The sequence below is a fragment of the Cheilinus undulatus genome, linkage group 21, assembly GCF_018320785.1.
Source record: "Cheilinus undulatus linkage group 21, ASM1832078v1, whole genome shotgun sequence".
Classification (NCBI taxonomy): domain Eukaryota; kingdom Metazoa; phylum Chordata; class Actinopteri; order Labriformes; family Labridae; genus Cheilinus; species Cheilinus undulatus.
Window position 1 is genome coordinate 39,915,506 of NC_054885.1, and position 17,775 is coordinate 39,933,280.

At 40.3% G+C, this 17,775-nt stretch overlaps 1 protein-coding gene across 2 annotated transcripts in view; it reads right to left on the bottom strand.

Annotated features, from left to right (window-relative positions):
• The window catches only part of igf2bp1 (insulin-like growth factor 2 mRNA binding protein 1), a 77,610-nt gene extending 60,051 nt beyond the window's left edge, over positions 1-17,559 (bottom strand). For both annotated transcript variants that reach the window (XM_041777724.1, XM_041777723.1), the window contains exons 1-2: positions 16,905-17,559; positions 15,799-15,859 (exon numbers count right to left, since the gene is read on the bottom strand). In XM_041777724.1, the coding sequence (XP_041633658.1) occupies positions 15,799-15,859; positions 16,905-17,079 (236 nt within the window). In that variant the 5' untranslated portion in view covers positions 17,080-17,559. The remainder of the gene's footprint in view (positions 1-15,798; positions 15,860-16,904) is intronic.
• Between the last annotated feature and the right edge of the window lie 216 nt (positions 17,560-17,775).

Below are 17,775 nucleotides of genomic sequence, written 5' to 3' on the forward strand. Positions count from 1 at the left end.
CTAATGCTGCAAACTGAGCCAATCCTGTAGCCGTAGTTAGAGCTCAATCAGGATTATTAAACGTGCATTTATCGAACCTGAACACTTTTAAACAGGCAATAAATGATACTATAAAAACAGATGTGCTTCAGTATAACAGACTTTAATCTAAGGTCATGCATGGTAGTGATGATGTGAGGTAAAATAGGCACAACAGGCCATGTAGCGCTGTGATCTTGAGGGTCTTGTGTTCCCTGATCGTGGGCCAACTGAACTGAGATTTGCTCTCGATCATGATGATGGCGCTGTTAAAGCTCTTTATCTCTGATGGTTACACTGAGCGATGTCACAGTGACCGCCTGCAGAGTTTTTAGAATCATCTTTCTGTATGACACCAACAACTGCTCCATCTTATGCACATGCAAATACACTTTAGAGGTGTGACAACTAAAACAAAGTACTTCATCTCTGCCGGTAAAGGTGAGATCTGCAGAAACAAAATCATCGGCAGCTTAATCCTAACCCTTTACCTGACAAAGACGTTAGCCCGACCGGCTCCTGCTAAACAAACCAATCAGCATCTTCACGCACAGACAGCAAAACATTTCCCTGGGTCAGCAGAGAAATACTGAATCAGAGGAAAATGACGGACTAAAAATGGATTTCATTTTGATTAAAAACTTGCACAAATTAAAGGACCAGTGCAAAACATCTTTTAAAGGACTGATCTTACGTGTGCATCCTCTCCTGATCTGCTGCTCTCATGTGTTAGTAGACTAGAACTCCGAACACAAGGTTAAAAGAAGCCTCTGATACGAGCTGAAATAGCAGACGCTGCTTCGCTTTGCAAAGCCAGAGAAGGCTGGGAACCACTCTAATGTAGGATTGTCTTTAAAATAGAATAAAAAGCTAAAATTCACATGAAGATTTGTGAGCTTTAAAGTGTTTACATGCTCGTATGGGTGGTTTTTATGTCACAGAAGTCGAGACTCCAAGGGAAAATGGACTCATGCACATCAAAGTGTCTGGATCCTGAATGCATCAGACTCAATCTGCTGCTGACAAAAATGTCAAGAACTCTGCAGTAAGATGGTGCAAATGTTGCATGCTGTGTATTTCTTATAATTTGTTCTTAATTCGACCTGAGTTACACCACTTCTGTCCGTGCATCTGATGAGATAAACGAGGACCGATTAGCCACGAGCTAAGAGGCTAGCTGTGGCCTCTTTAACTGCTTTTCTCCCTCGTGTCATCATAACCTGAAGAGGACGTGCTGGTTTAATGCTGAGCTGATAAAACTAGAGGGGAACTGGTGTGACTGGTATGAAATCTGGGGGTCTAGACTAGCCTGTATGCAAAAGGCAAGGCAGGAATGTTTTATAGGCTTTAAAGGCAGAGGTTGGGTTGATAGTGAAGCTGGGGATGTTGGGGGTTTTTCCTACATTTTTGCCAAATAGTAGGCCTTCCAACTTTTGGGAAAGTGCCTGGCTCCCTCATGAGACTGGAATTACACTCAGTTCAACACAATCAGTTATGAGGGAGTGGTGAAGTGTCGTTCAAGGACGAGTCGCTCCGAAGAGCTTACTCCTGTTTGAACAGTGGTTTCCCTTCTTCAAATTTAAGGACATTAAAGGGCAAACTGGTACCAAACAAAGAGCCATCTAGGAGCACAGATCTGCTCTTATTACAGAGCTGATTCAAATAATCCAGATCTCTAAAATGAGCTCCAATTCCCATCTCTCTAAACGAGGCTGGACATACATGAAGCCATGCTTCATTGCAGAATTCTTCAGATTGAATCAGTCAACAGGGCGGTCTGTACTGCATGCCTAGAAGTAGTTACATACGCACAACCAATCCAGTCTAGATGAAGACATCCTAGACCACGTCTGTCTGCAGTCTGAACTATCAGATATCAAACTGTTTGTGCTGAGGTGTGTCCATACAGAGCAGTAAGACTACCACGCAGTATCTGAGTTCCCAAAATAGACATAAATCCCTGTTAATGCACTGTATAAATGTGGTGTGTGTACATTCAAGATGGCGACTCAGAAAGATGACCTCACATGTGAAGAAATGACTCCTTCAGGGCAGAAGTTTGATTCAAAAGCTGCAAAGATGAAGCAAAAATCTATTTTTTCATGCACATGCTGAGGACAGACTTTCAAATGTTTATTGAGGATAAAGTGGCACATGTGAGTTTGCAGGAAACTTTTAAACTGCTTCTCTCTGTTTCATCAAACCAGCTGATTATAAAGGACCAAAGAAGAGGAGTGAAGATGGATCATAACATGCACAGAAACCTCCAGAAGAGCAACAACGAGGCGCGTTGGTGACTGAACCACGGAGTGATGTAAAGACATCTGTGAGATGATCAGTGACATTTGGCTGCTTTAGCCCCTTAAACTCAGCTCTGTACTTTTTAAATAAAACATGTTTTTGTGTGAGTGAGCTGGAATTGTTAGAACACACGAGGATTAACACACGGGAAGCATTGCATAAAATGAACGCACCAACACGTCTCTTCTTCAGATTTCAGATGAGAAAATCTTTTTTTTGTCTGCTCTGATCTTTCCTGCGTTTTCTCTAAAATCACACATTTTTTGAATGAAGAGTGGTGGAATAATCATGAGCTCCTGTTTGGAGGAAAATGGCAGATCACACACGGAGGATGGAGGTCTGTCTGCACACCAGAGGACAGACCAGAAGAGCCAACAATGAGAGAATAAAAAATAAAACCCAAACCAGGGAGAGGATGAGCTGAGGCTGCAGAGAACTCAACCATCCTGTTCTGCAGAGAGAAGATGCTAACATGCACGGCTGTTTTCACTTTTTAAAGTAAAGATGGACACAAAGAGACTTGAGGAGCATTATCCTGCAGCCATGCAAGAATCTAAAGTCCACTGTGAACTTTTTAGTAAAAAATCTTGATCAAAACTGATGCTAGAAAGGCCGTCTTATTCATTCAGCAGGAAGAAAACAACATGCATGCTGAACTTTTGCCCTACATTTTAAGGAAGTTAAACATTTAATTCAAACTTCCTCATTTAGTGCATTAATGCCACACAAATAATGTTTTTGCAGCAGCTGACAGCATAAAAAATACCAAGCTTTAAAGTTTAACATCTGTTTTATAAGACAGGCGTGTAAAGGAGGGATCAATCTGCCGGAAACTGCAGGAAAGCTCCTGCAGATTTTTCTCACTTGCTTTAAACATGGACAACATCTCTGAACAGAAACATTACCAATATTTTATTAAATTAAATCCCTTTTCTACACCTTTTGGAGGAAACATGGACACAAAGAGACACCAGGAGCATTTTTCTGCAGCCGTGCATGAATCTGAATCAGCTGTGAATTATTTTACTTAAAAATAATCAACATCCTGATCAAAACTGAAGTCAGAGAAACTGTTTTATGCTTCATTCTGCAGGAAGAAAACAACATGCATGCTGAACTTTTTCTCTACATTTAAAGCAGGTCCAAACTGTTGTTCTAGCATTTTTTAAATCAATGCAATCTACATTTCTGTTATGATTAACAGCATGTAAAAAAAAGTAGTGAGGCTTGAAAGTTTGACATCTGTTTTATAAGACAGGGATGAATGAGAACAAACTGCAGGAAAACATTGCAACATCTCTGCACAGAACCATTGCAGATGTTTAATGCATTTATTTCCTGTTCACAATGCATTTCTGCAGCAGCCTTGTTGCAGCTGCAACCACGCCACGAGACGATCGACAGATACCCAGGATTCACGTTGCATTAACGAGGCCGGCAGAGACGGGGAGCCTCATTGTCCTAACATTTCTATTTCTTTTATATTTGGGCTTTTATGCTTTGACTTTATAGGACAGTGGAGAGAGAGGGGCTGGACATGCAGGAAAGACTCCCAAGGACGGTCTTGAATCCTACAGGACTACAGCCTGTGTTTGGGATGCAGAGGTAGAAGTGAAATCCTGCCTTACAATGACTTTCTTTGCACATCTAATTTATTTCAGTGAGTCAGAGGGCAGCGTGTCCAACTATGATTCAAAGGAAACTCCCACACACGCTCCAACTTCCAAAAAAGTCATTTATTGCAATGTTTTGGTCGTTGACCTTCATTCTTCTGATGGTCTAGGACCAAAAAAAGGTAAAAAAAAAGATTTTTTGCAGGTTTCCATTTGAATATTTTGTTGAAATCTTCCAACACACTGGACCGACCCTTCCAGATCCTGGTACGACATCAGGAGTCGTCGACAGCTTTTATAGAAACAGGCGTGATGATGGCGTATGTTTCTACTGCCAGGGATTTGTTAACGCTTGTTTGGATCAAAAGGACCAGAACTATTGAAACAGCATTAAATCAGGATTTTAGATGGTTGCTGATGGGTCTCAAAGCATTCTGGGAGATTTCTCTTAACAGTCGTTTCTGGACATGCCTTTGTTTAAAGGTCATGTAGGCTTAGCACTTCACCCCCATGGTCCAATAAGAAGCAGGACGTCCCACTTTTAGACATGTGCGTGCCTAACAGGACCGTAAGGGGACTGGACCTACTCCTGCAGGATCTGATGATAGATTTTTATTATAACTGAAAATCAAGATTCATTTATTCCTCATCGTCTTAGCCAGCGTTACTCTACATCTACAACCACCGGAGACGCTTTCAGACATGCTAAAGAGAATACCAGCTGAGCTACGCGTCCTGACCTGGTCGCTAATAAATAAACAAATAAATAAATAAATAACGGCTCTAAATCCGAAATAAAACCTGAAAAGGTGAGAAGCACCCGTTTGTGTTTGTTTCCTCCTCCACATATTAGCATGTTGGCCGTTTGCAGGTCTAAGTGACTCATAAATAAAGTTTTCATGTTTCATAAGTTATATAATAAACTAAAACAGAGATGTTCAGTCCTACACAGTGATCCTGTTAGACCTCAGCGGCACTCGTACTTTAGGATTCGGCGAGGCTGAGAGACGCTGAGGAGACGATGACGTCGGTAAACTAAGAGGAGGAAAACAGATTTATGGAGGCAGCGCAGCGTCGAGATCGTAGAATATTCTTATTAATCAGAAATATTTACAAATGCTAAAGTTTAGCGTGCACTGAAAAAAATGTTTTGTTGATCCTACTTAATTTATTAATTTTAGCAGTTGCACACAACATGTTTATCTAGATCTAGGTATAATTTTTTGGTTGACTGAACTTAATGTTTTTAAGTAATCTCAGATGAATAATACAGGTAAGTTTAACTGAATAATTTGTACTAGATCCATTCAGTTAAGAATTGTACATCGTATTTATATAACACCTGCTCTTAAACATAAAATGGGTAATAATGCATCTCCACTTTGCAGTAAATGTAAATCTGAAACTGGCAATTACATTCATTGTTTCTGGTCATGCCCTGAGTTGCAAAGATACTGGCTTGATATTGTAACTGAATTATCTGCTGTTTTTGGTGTTCCTATTGACTTAAACCTGATGTGCCTTCTTCTTGGTCTCTCAAATGTTCAGATCACAGAAGCTAGTCATAAAAGACTATTTACTCTCCTAACCTTTGCAGCAAGGAAGAATATTCTACTTTTCTGGATCAAAGACAGTCCCTACAAAGAAGTCATGGCACAACTTAATTATGGAATGTATTCCTAATGAATGTATCTCATGTATGCTTCACTCCTCTGTGGATCATTTCTATAAGGTCTGGGATCCTTACTTAGTACATATAGGACCCATTTTATCATTGTCAATTTTGCATGGATTTCCAATTAGATCCTAATGTTTCTTTTGCCCTTGAATATATTTTTACATACCTGCCTTCAGACTTAGCCTTTGGGAACTTGTTGATGCCATATTATTGCAAAGAAGTGGTTGGAATTGTGAGATACCCAGATAGGATGTGTGACTTGTATTTCATGTGCATATAATTGTTTAATGTATGGTACTTCCTTTTCCTGTGTTCATTCTTTCTTTTTTACTGAGATAGATCTGTGCTGTCTGAGCTGGTGATTTTGTTCTGTTGTTGTTTTTAAACTTGTTTTTAAAAACCAATAAAGAATGTTGGAGAACTTAGTAATTTGTGTAGCAGGTGCTAAATTTTTTTTTAAAAAGTTAAGTAAACCTAGGTTTAACAGACTCGAATGAGTGGAGTTGAATTAACTCAATTTTATCAATTTAAGCAGTTGCACAAAGGAAATTTGCCTAGATTCCACATATGTTTTTTACAACGGAGTATTAGGACCACCATGAGAAAACAAAAATTATTTTTTTCTTTTTTGACATTATGAGAATAAAGTCATAATATTACGAGAAAAAGTTGTAATATTACGAGAATGAAGTCATAATCTAACTAGAATAAAGTTGTAATATTACGAGAAAAAAAGTCGTAATAGTACAAGAATAAAGTCGTAATTTTACAAGAATAAAGTCGTAATGTTACGAGAATAAAGTCGTAATGTTACGAGAATAAAGTCGTAATTTTACGAGAATAAAGTCGTAATTTTACGAGAATAAAGTCGTAATGTTACGAGAATAAAGTCGTAATGTTATGAGGATAAAGTCGTAATTTTACGAGAATAAAGTCGTAATGTTACGAGATTAAAGTCATAATATTTTTAAAATTTTTATGTTCCTGGTACACAATTAAATTCAACTAGCCTGAGCACATTTTTAAAATTAAAATCACTTTAGTTTAACACCATTTTTTTTATGTTATTTTAACACATTTCAAACCAACTTATTTGAACACAGTTTTATTATTTTACTTTTGCACAATTAAAATCAACTCATTTGAAATGGAGACAGCACATTTTGAAATTAGTCAAAAAATATAAGAAGGGTTGAATTACACATTTAAATCAGTGAAACAAACATAATAATTATATGTTACAAATACTAAGGGTCAAAATCTGTTTTTTAAGTGTGTTAAAAGTAAGCTGAATCAACCTGGAGGAAGACTATGTGACAAAATCCTGCACCAGTAGACATTAAAGGTGCAGAATTATAGCCAACAAAGAGGAGAGCATTGCACAGCAGATCTTTAACTAATATGAGGGAATTATTATATCATACATCTGTCTTTAGAATATACTCCTAATAATAAGGAGGTTACTACAGGAGGTAAAAAAAAAACATTTTTCTAGTAAAATAGTAGATTTCTTGGCAAAAATCTGCAGCATATTTTGGGCTCCTTTTAGCAAGATTCCTACTCACCTTTAACACTAGAATCTTACTTGATGTGTTTACAGTTTTAAAGACTGCCAGTCTTTGACTTTCCTAAAAGTTTGCTTTATAGCATCTGGTGTCATAGAAAAATCTTTGCCTAAACCCAAATTTTGTTAATGGGCATTCATATCTAGAACCACCATGCAGGTCAAATTTACCCCATAAGAAAGCCTTGATTTTCCCACTGTTTTATTTCAGACCAGAAATAAATAGATGGTGCAATGGAAATACCTTCTCTCTACTGCAGCAACGCCTAATCAGAAGTCATAGATCAACCTTCAACATGGATACAACAGGGAAAAATACATTCACCATTGATAAATGTCTAAAGGTAATCTCAGTGCTTTTAATGAAGAAGAATACGGTGATGAGGAAGTTTCAGGATTAGCAGTCAGTCCAAAGATGATTTTCTATGTGACGGATCATCTTCCAGCAGTGATCTAGTTTGCTATCTGAGGTTAATAAGCTGTTTAATATCAGTGGTTAAATGACAATCCTTGATCAGTGTTATTTATGAAAATCAAGGCACTTTAATGACAGGTAAATCTGACCCCTTGGCTGTTTTAGGTATGTAGAGATCCAAGGTGGTTCTAGTGTTAAGACTTTTTAAAACCTGAGCTGAGAATAAAATGAGAGGCGTGAGATTTCTCAGGTCAGAAAACCCCAAATGTGATTATTGACGGCACATTTATCACTAAAACATACAGGGATATTAAGAATAAATGTAGACAGAAATGAAGACAGGATAAAAACACGCCTCTAAACTTTCAGACCTCACAATCTAAACTAGGACTATAGCGGCGATTTGTTCTTTTCAATTAACAAACAATTTCAAATCGCCGCTATACAAGTAAAAAACCATTCACCTTCCCCGGTGCCCGCCCATCCTATCCTACCTGCCCATAATATAGACGTCATCTTGTGCAAAACTACCAAATATATCAAAACAAAGCCCCAATCAATAATTAATTACTCTATACGATAACATTAGCTGTATCAAAATTAATCCTTAAATTCTCCCCAAACAAATAATGAATAAATGTAAAATTATCAAACAAAAAAATGATGTGAATAGCTACAACAAGGACGTTTTATGGCCTCTAGTTTAAAAAAGTTCCAATCTAAGAAATTTTAAGACTTTTCAAGGATCTGCAGGAGCGCTGTCCCGTGTGTTGTAGATCAATGGTTCTCAAATGGAGGATCGGAACCCAAAAGCTGGTCTCATGGCTGTTTCCAGAGGGTCCTGAATGTGCAGCAGAAAGTCTAAGATGTGTTAAAGTGGATATTTCTATAAATGAACATCCATGCATTTTTAGGTCTGTCTTTTTCTAAAGCTTCTACTTCCTGTTCCTGGATAATAAAGCTGCTTTCACCAGGATAATCAGGAAATTCCTGCATAAACTGTCTTTAGGAAAAATGGAATAAAACAAGTGTATGTATGCTCGTCCTTCTGTAATGATGAGCTTTTCAAACATTTTTCTTCTGTTTTATTTACATTCCTAACCGTCATATTTGTCATTAAGCACTCGGGCATTTTGGTGAATTTCTCCTGAGGAGCTGGATCCTCGTGGCCCTGATTTAAATGATTAGCTTTATTTATTTAATATGACAGAAGTTCATCAGAGGAATGAAGGACATATTCTGGTGTTTTTTCTTGTTTATTGTTTGTAAATGTAAATTTTATTCTCTTCTATTGTGAACCAGCTCTGGCCCTGATGTCAATCTTAAATATATCTGAACCGTCTTTGAATCTACATACATGCTGTTATTGGATATGCCTGCTCCTTATAGGATCTTTATTCGGTAGTTTTGGTGTTCCATATTTAAAATAGTTATGTCAGGATTTATTTACAGTCTGAAGAAGCGCCCACCGGCTCCAAACGTCACTTGGTGGCAAATAAAAGCTTGAACTAAAGCTCCCTGGTGTGCCGACGGTTTTCCGTCTCTATGAGAGGAAAGAAGCCGTCAGAAATAGCGAGGAAGCGGAGCAAAGGCAGCCTGGCAGTCACACCCCGCCTGGTAAACAGAAATCAGACCTTCAGGTTCAAATCTGACCTGTGGCTCCTTTCCTGCATGTCAGCTCCCACTCTCTCTCTCTCCATGGTTTCCTGCTCGCTACTCTACCCCATCCTCTCTCTAAAAACGCCCCAAAATAAATCTGTAAAAGCTGCAAAGAAAGTCCTGAACATCTAAACTGTAGGCATCAGCCAGTCTCTGTAGATCTGAACATTTCTGATCATCCTGACAGACAATAAATCAGCATAAATGTAATATAATGGTTCATCTATAGGAGAAGCTTGACTTTAGAGGAGTTTTAAGCTCATGGATGGAGTTTTTATCCTGAACCATGCTAGTTTATTCTTAGTTCATGACAGGAGAATGACAGGAACCTCCCTAAATACCCATAGTTCTTCTGTAAACTAGAGGAGAGACTCCTCTGTGTTATTTATGATAAAAAGACTCTTAAAGGTGCCGGTTTAGCTCAGTTGAACCCTTAAACAGAGGCTGGAGTCTCTGACGGACTGGTCCTGGGATCGATTCACAGTGTCTCTTCTGCTGTCTTGTCTGAATTTAGGCAAAAAGTTTTAAGAATAATCTTTAAAAAAGGTGCTTTAATATAAATGTTAAAGGCTAAAGAGTCTGGAAATATCAGCCTTAAAAGGTCAAAGTTGCACGACTTTGTGACGGATTCTGCAGGTTTTTCTGGGTTGATATGGGTGCTGAGGATTCACATTTCTGCCTCCGTGGTAACGATAGTTTGATTTTTACTAGAATTGTGAAGCCAGGTGTCGCAACAACCAGAGCTAATCTTCTTTTTATAATTTTTCATGCAGGTTTTGGTGCTTAAACTTTAAACAAAGCCATCATTACCTCTTTAATAAACATAAAACCACACAAGCATCGACGGCCAGTCTTAAAAAATAATTTCAAACACTGAGAAACAACCAAACATGAGGAAAACCTGGAGAAATGTTGGACTTTCAAGGATCGAGTTAGTCAGCAGCGGTGTAATGGAAGGGTTCGTGGGTGGTTCTTAAGTGGTCTAGCCTCAGGACCCCTACCTTTTCAGAAATTAGAAACCACAGACCTTTTTTCTGAAAGTTTTCAGCCTCTTTAATTTATTTAATGCAACTTTTACAGGTTTTCAACACAGAAGCAGCTTCACAAATATCCCTCTATCCTGGAGTTGACCCCAGCTCTCACTGGGGGAGAGGTCTGATCGCCGCTCAATCACAGATGATGCACGCTCACACCTACGGGCAATTTAGAGTCACCAATTAACCTACCGAGCATGTCTGTGGACTGCAGGAGGAAGATGGAGACATAGAAAGACTCTGTCCAACCTAGATGGAACCAGGAACAACAGAGCAAACCACTAAACCACCGTACAGCTCCGTCAAAAAACTCAGCAGAGGAACTCCAACCACAATGACAGTGTAGTCGGTCAGCGGTGCTCTACAGATGAAATAAACTCAAAATGAGCAGCATGAGGAAGACTGCAGAGGAGCTCATCAGGACCCGGATTTCTCTGGATCAAAATGAGGCAGTTGATCCTTTATAGTAGGGATGTACAATTAATAATACCAGCTCAGATAGTTCATTATTCTGATTCTATTCACTGTCCTCTTCTGTCAATAAATGCATAAAAATAATTATTTTAAAAAAATGAGTTTGGCAGCAAAAATCTCCTATCATGCATCCTAATTCACTGTGCACATGTGAATTTGTTACGCCCGATATAAAAGCCTGCTGCAGCCATATGACAGGGTCATCACCTACATTTGTACCTTTATTCTTAGCTAAAAATCTGGGGGCTGGACTTTCAAATAAAGTCAAATAAAATCCATGTTCTGCCTTTGCTGCAGCCTGTTACTAGGGTGCAATTAAAGTATTTTAGGGACAGAGTTCTGGGGCTGCCGTGTTGTCCATCACTGGAGTTTTAGGCTAATCTGCTATATCCTGATTGGTGAAAATCACCGGCAGGAAGCAGGTCTTTTGTTCTGATTCTCAGGCAGACTCCAAGAGCCTGGAGTGGACAGTTGACACGAAAAAGTGCAGCTTGGATCAGGACAGGACTGATGAGTGTTTACCATGCGTCACATTCACTAATAATGGCTGAATAGGTGGGACGGTTTCAAATCTGATCATGTGTTTTTGGGGGTCTGGCGTCGACCCCCTGAGTCCTGCAGTTAGAGATACCCTGATACCGATACCCTTACTGATGCTCTTCTTCATCTCAGTCTTTAACAATACTAATATCAATCCTTTCTATTGTTCAGGGGAAATATAAACAATCCACATTTAACAGAGGTGGTCTAAGCTGCAGAAAGCATAAGTTAAAGAGGGCCTGATTCCATCTGTTTTACATTATTATTATTATTATTATTATTATTATTATTGTCTTTACAGCTGTCTCTACTCAAGTTTCTCCTCAGAACTAAATTCTCTTTTTCTCGATGTGCCATCCGAACACATATAATCATTTTATTTAGTAACTGAGCCTACCTGAAAACATTATAATGGTCACTCAACTCGTTAGGACCACCAATTAACTTTCCTGCAGATTTCCCCACAGTTATCAGATTTGAATAAATATTTAAACAAACTGCAAAGTTTGGGTGCATGTTTCCGTGCTGATCTGAGCAGATGAGGATGACGGTTCTGCAGCAGCTAAAGCTGCATGCTAACAGCAGTCAAAGATAGCATGTTTGGAATGCACACTGCTGATTTGGGCTTACATTCCATCTTACAAGAGCTGATGCATGTTTCTGCATTAGAGTGATCACAGAACCGGAAGAACCAGTAGCAGCATTGATAAGCTAAAGCATTATTGATTAGCAGGTTTTAAAAAATGCATAACTATTTCCACAAAGACCCGGGTTTCTGTCTCCATCCCTGTCAAACACAACCTTTAGGAGACGGTATTCTTCATAAAAACACACGTCTGTTTGGATTAGTTAGTGGAGCAGGCGCCCATAGTCCTCCATGCCCCGGTCGCAGGATGGAGTCCTGGTTTGGTGCGTGTCTACACACACTCTCTCTACCCATGCTTCCTGCTGCCCAAAAATAACCTTAAAAAACACGTGTGATGAAGGCGAGAGGAGGTATGAAGTCAGGCACTGGTGGCTAACACCAAAATCTGAATGCAGGAAAAAATCCTCATGCTGTTTTTTTTTTTTTTTTATTTTTTACCATGCAGCATTTTTTCCAGGACCACATTCACAAAAAACAGCTCAGTGACCCACTTTTAGGTCCCAGGCCAACAATTGAGAACCTCTGCTCTACTCATTTATTCTTTCAATTTTTCTGTCTGGCATTTTAACAGAAGAGTCATTATTCTGACATTTAAGCGCTTATATATATATTTTTCTTTTCGATAACCATGCAACAAAAAAAATGTTTCTGCACACAGCCAAACACGCCCATATTTTTGCACTAAATTTAAATGTGCACGCTCTTTTTGCGTGCACAGTTTTCACGCTTTACGTGCACGCCGTTTTAAAGGTTTCTGGTGCTGCTGGTCGTTTTCTTCTCCCTGGCTCTGCAGGAATTCTATACATTTTTCTCTCCAGAGAGGAAGGCTTGTTCCCTCTGAGTGACCCCCTCTCCTCCCTCCCTCCCTCCTCCTTCGACCCCTGCTCCTGCACCTCCTTCCCCCTCCTGTCGCTCCCCTCCTCCTCCTCTTCCTCCCCCCTTCTCAACCACTCCTGCTGACCTCAGCCTGACACACATTTCAGTCAACTTCATGATGAATATTATGACTGTCTGCATCATTTAAAACCCTTCAGACTCACTTCTAATCCACGCAGACGTACACAGAAACCACGCTAGCTAGGGGACGTGGTCAGAGGGTCAGGGGCAGCCATGGGCGGCGCCCCCTGCAGCTCCTACGGGGGTTTCATCATAAACATTTGAAAATAAAAAGAGAAGGGACAGAAGCACAAGACTGCCCGTTGCAGCAGTGACCCCTCCCCATTCAAACACAGGGTCTGCACCATGTGAATACACCCCCCCTCTCACAAACCACCACACACCTCCATAGGAGCTTCATGTCACACGCACACTGCAGATAGCAACTTTGTACCACAAATACATTTACAAATGTGGTTTTTAAACATGAAGCATGGCAACACTGGTACACAGAATTTACAGGATATAAAATAAGAGCAAATTTTAGCTATTTAGGAAAAAAAAAACATGTACAAATAAATTATTCAAACCTGTTTGAGTGGTCAAGAGAGGAGAAAGCACTATAAAACCAATTCACCATGTCATGTTCTACTTCTTCTACAGCTATTTTTTGTTCCTGTTTTTATTTAAATGCATTTTACTTGTGTATTGTGTAAAACACACACCCATCACTTGACTTGTGTTCTTTGTAGCTGTGAGTGCCTGATTCATGCACATTTAAAGAAATATATATTTCTAATTTCATTGCACAATTCTACAATGGCCACGAAGGCTTCCTTTTTCTTTTTCTGCGTGTTTAAAGAAAAGAACAAAATGTCACGAACGCCAAAAATGCTCGTTTTGCTCAAAAATTGTGTTTTAACTCAGGTAACAAACGCGTCATGTCTGGTTTCCTGTCAACAATCGTAATTAAAAAGTGAAAGTCGAAATTTAAACCGAAGAAAGTCTTCTTTTAAATTTGGTGAAATTTTGAAATTTAAGCGGAGTGATCTAGGACGCAACTTGGGTAATTAGGCTCGCGCCCTCACAGCCTACTAACAGCCATTTTGAGAAATGGCTTCAAAAACTGTCTAAACTCACACCAGTCCACTTCTGTTTGATTTACAATCACACTTTCATATTTTAATGTTCAAACAGAGACAGTTCACTTCATACAGAACGAGCTAGGCCGCAGAGCGGACCCGGAACTACACACCGAGGGAAAAAAAACCTCCGCCTGTTCACTGAGATCGTCGCCATTTTGGACTCTCAGCCTGACGTGGAGTGACTCTCTGTGCGTGGGAGCTCCACGTGTTCAGGAGCCACGGAGGGCCTCAGCTCACCCACGATGGCCCCTTCTGCTCCTCGCAAATCACCTTTCTCGCAAAGGTGAGCTCAGAGGAGGTGTAAGGCACGAAAACACCGAGCAGGGGACTAATTTACGGAGCCATAGTGAGATTAAAGGACACCACAGCCCAAACTGTCGCCATGTTGGCTCTATTTAGGCGTGAAGAGTGGCCCGTTTGAACATTTTGGCAAAAACTACTTTAACATTCAGCAATTTCACTTTAAAACACGTCTAAACGCTCACATTAACACTGCTGATGTTTTAAATTAAATAAATCTTAGTAGTTTGTTCTCGTGGCGACAAGCGGGCGAACCAAATCCCGCTTTATTTTAAAATTTTGGCCAAATCACCAACACTGTAAAAAACACGAGCTTAAACAACCTGTTACAATTTAATTAAAGCCAAAAATAATCAACATGACGGATTTTTGTCCCACTTTTCTGCCCATCATGAAATCCGCACACATGTGGCCTGTAATGGCGGAGCATGTAGGACTGCTCACCTCGTATCTGTGCCAAAGGTTACAGCATGAATATTAGTATATCATGGATTAGTATTCAGCTAAAACCGGGTCAAATCCGAGTCTGAGCACACAGCAGCTGATCTAAAATACACCACGGTTTAACCCACACACTAGTGTCCTTTCTACAGGTTGTAATTACAATTGAAATGCCTTTGGCTATGTTAGATTACACCCAATTTCAAATCAAACCTAGAAACACCACTTTCATATTTTTATTTCATATGCTGGATGCAAACACAACACTGCTTTTACGTAAAACATCACCAGGAATGACCTTAAATACACGCCAGGTTTAAGAAAGCCATTTCAGTGATTTTTTTTGCCATGTAAATATTTTTAATAAAGCACCCACTCGTTAAATCTTATAAACAATGTTAATACAGCTCTACATATTTAAATTAAAATTAAACAACCCATTTCAGTCATTCATTCATAATACAGCTAACGTAAATACGCCATGACGTATTTTTAAATTTGTAAAACTACTCTATAGTAAGTTTCAACTGAACTACCCATATGCTCAAAAAGCCAAATAATTAAATTAAATCCAAATATATGGAAATACTGTGTATGGCTGACAATGTACTCCAAACTCGTACAAGTCAACAAAATCCACCGTTTCCTTGCGAATTTCTAAATATCCTCCTGATTAAATATAAAGTGTGTCTGCATTAAAGTAAATGTGGTGTGCTTTTGGCAGGATTTTTCCAGAAAATCCTCCCAGCATGCTAACAGGCTCCAGTCCACCAACACTAGCATTTTTCAGATGAACAGTAACAGTATGCACAGCACGGCAGCAGAAAGCTGTCACAGTTCAGTTTCACAGCAATGGCGGACAAAGTTGAGGCTCCGCACACTCACACCATCAACCAAACACCACGGACACAACACTGACGTGGATTTTTACCCACGACAAACTCATGGAAGTGGGTCTGAAAGCAGCACTTAATAGAAACCAACCAGCTAAAGGTTGAACCACTGGTAAATGTATTAAAGAAAGGCCTGGGCAAGGTGAAGCAACACATAAAGAAATGGGGGAGGGGGGTGTGGTGTTAGAAAATGTTTGGTACCTTTGCTTCTTGGGGACGGAGTGTTCGACCTCAATACGTTTCCCTTGAAGCTCCACTTTACCTGAAAGAAATAAATAAAACACGGTGTTCAGACAGTGATGCTACATGCTAACTGTTTACTAGCTGTTGTAGGCCTGTGTGGAGTGGGTAGGCTGTTTAATGGAGACATAGCTGAAGTAGGAGACGTGTTTTATTTGAGTTTTTACATTAAAAAAAGAAACTAGGTGATAGGAAGGGGAGGGGCGGGTTCAAAGGGCCCAAACAGAACCAAACAGTCCAGTAAGTAGGCTGTGGAGGCACGTCACATCAGCAACGAGCCTCTTAAACCCATTTAGATGAGAATTATAGCGTTTTAATAAATGTAATTCCCCTCTTTGGTTGTGTGAGTGTGTATTTGGTGTTCCTTGGTTTGGTTTGGTGAGGTTTCATGCACAAGAAGCTGACAGGCATGGCGACCTTGCCTCCTCACGTTACAAATGAATCAGATCGAGATGAATATATTAGGATACACAACTGAAGCTGCGACAATTTTATTTATAGGGAGTTTAATAACGATGCTACCGTGTTCGAGCTGGCGTGGAGCATGCGTTTGGAGCAGAATTAGGATAAGATATTTTCTATCTTTGTCATAGTGGGCACCGGCTTAAAGGGGGAGGGGAACCAGCGAGGCTTCATTATATATCACACAGCAATGCTAGGCATCTACATGTCACTCAGATAGAAATATTAGGAAGAATGGCGCCCGCTCTAATTATCACACGCGTCTGTTTTAAATTATAAAAGGTAAATTTAGTTAAATGGCACCACTGCGCGTTCAATCATTACGGTATGGCTTTACTACGCGTGTCCCTCCCCCCTGTAAAAGTTGAATGGCTCCTTTGGGTGACCAGATCTCCCCACAACATTAAGCTACTACCAGTAAAATAATTATGTGGATGTTTTTTTAACCCGCTGGAGCCTCGGTGGAGGCGGGTAGTGAATCTGGGGCACACCGCCGAAGGTGTGTACGCAGCCGCGGCTCCACGCCGGCGACTCCCGCTCCCTCTGAATGAATGAAACCAAAGGTAAGAGGGCTCTTTGGGGGTCTGACGACCACCGTAACTCACCAGAAAACGTTTCGATGGCCTTCATGGCCCACTGATCGTCCGGACAGTCCACAAATGCATAGCCGGTTTTCATGAGAAACTGTCCGGAGTAGGGGATCTTGTGGTCGTCAAAGGTTTTTCCTAAGTCCTCGGCAGTCACGCTGTCGCCTAGATTCCCAATGTACAGCTTGTGCATGTTGAAACTGTTTAGTCCAAAAAAACGAAAAGAAAAACACAAAAGTCCAGAAGATCTCAGCAAAAAGTTTCTGCGTGAATTCGCCGATAGCGCAACAAGATATTGACACACTTGTCACACTCGCTGAAAGTGGAAATCACGCCAGAAAATAAAGAAAAAAAAGGGCAGAATGCAAAACGAAAAAAAGCAAAATCTCGCCTGCAAACTTAAATAAAAATCTAAAGGGGTTTGAAAGTGTGCTAACGGATGTGGTGGTTGAATTAATCCAGTTGTATGAGTGGAGCAGCAGGAGGATCCGTGGAGTTGCAGCGGCTCCAGCAGAGTAAAGCAGCAGCAGCAGCCTGTAGCAGCCTATAGCAGCGGGGAGGAGGAGGAGGTGGACTGGTGGATTTGGTGATGGTCTGTGGTGGAAGAGTGGGAAAAACTATGGCGGGATCAGGTCGGGAAAATGTTTTCCTCTCTCTCCGCCTCTCTCTCTAGTTTTCCTCTCGCAGTGATCCGCCTGCTGCTGGCAGAGGAGACGCCGCCCCTCACCGGCTCACATGCACCGTTATTTCTTTTTTTTTCTGAGAGGAAACCACGTGGTCTGTTTGGAGTAGAGAGGAGGACGGGGAGGGGAGGGGGGAGAATCAGAGGGTATTCACCAGATGAGCGCGTGTGTAGACGTGCATGCGCATGGACACACCAGCAGAGACC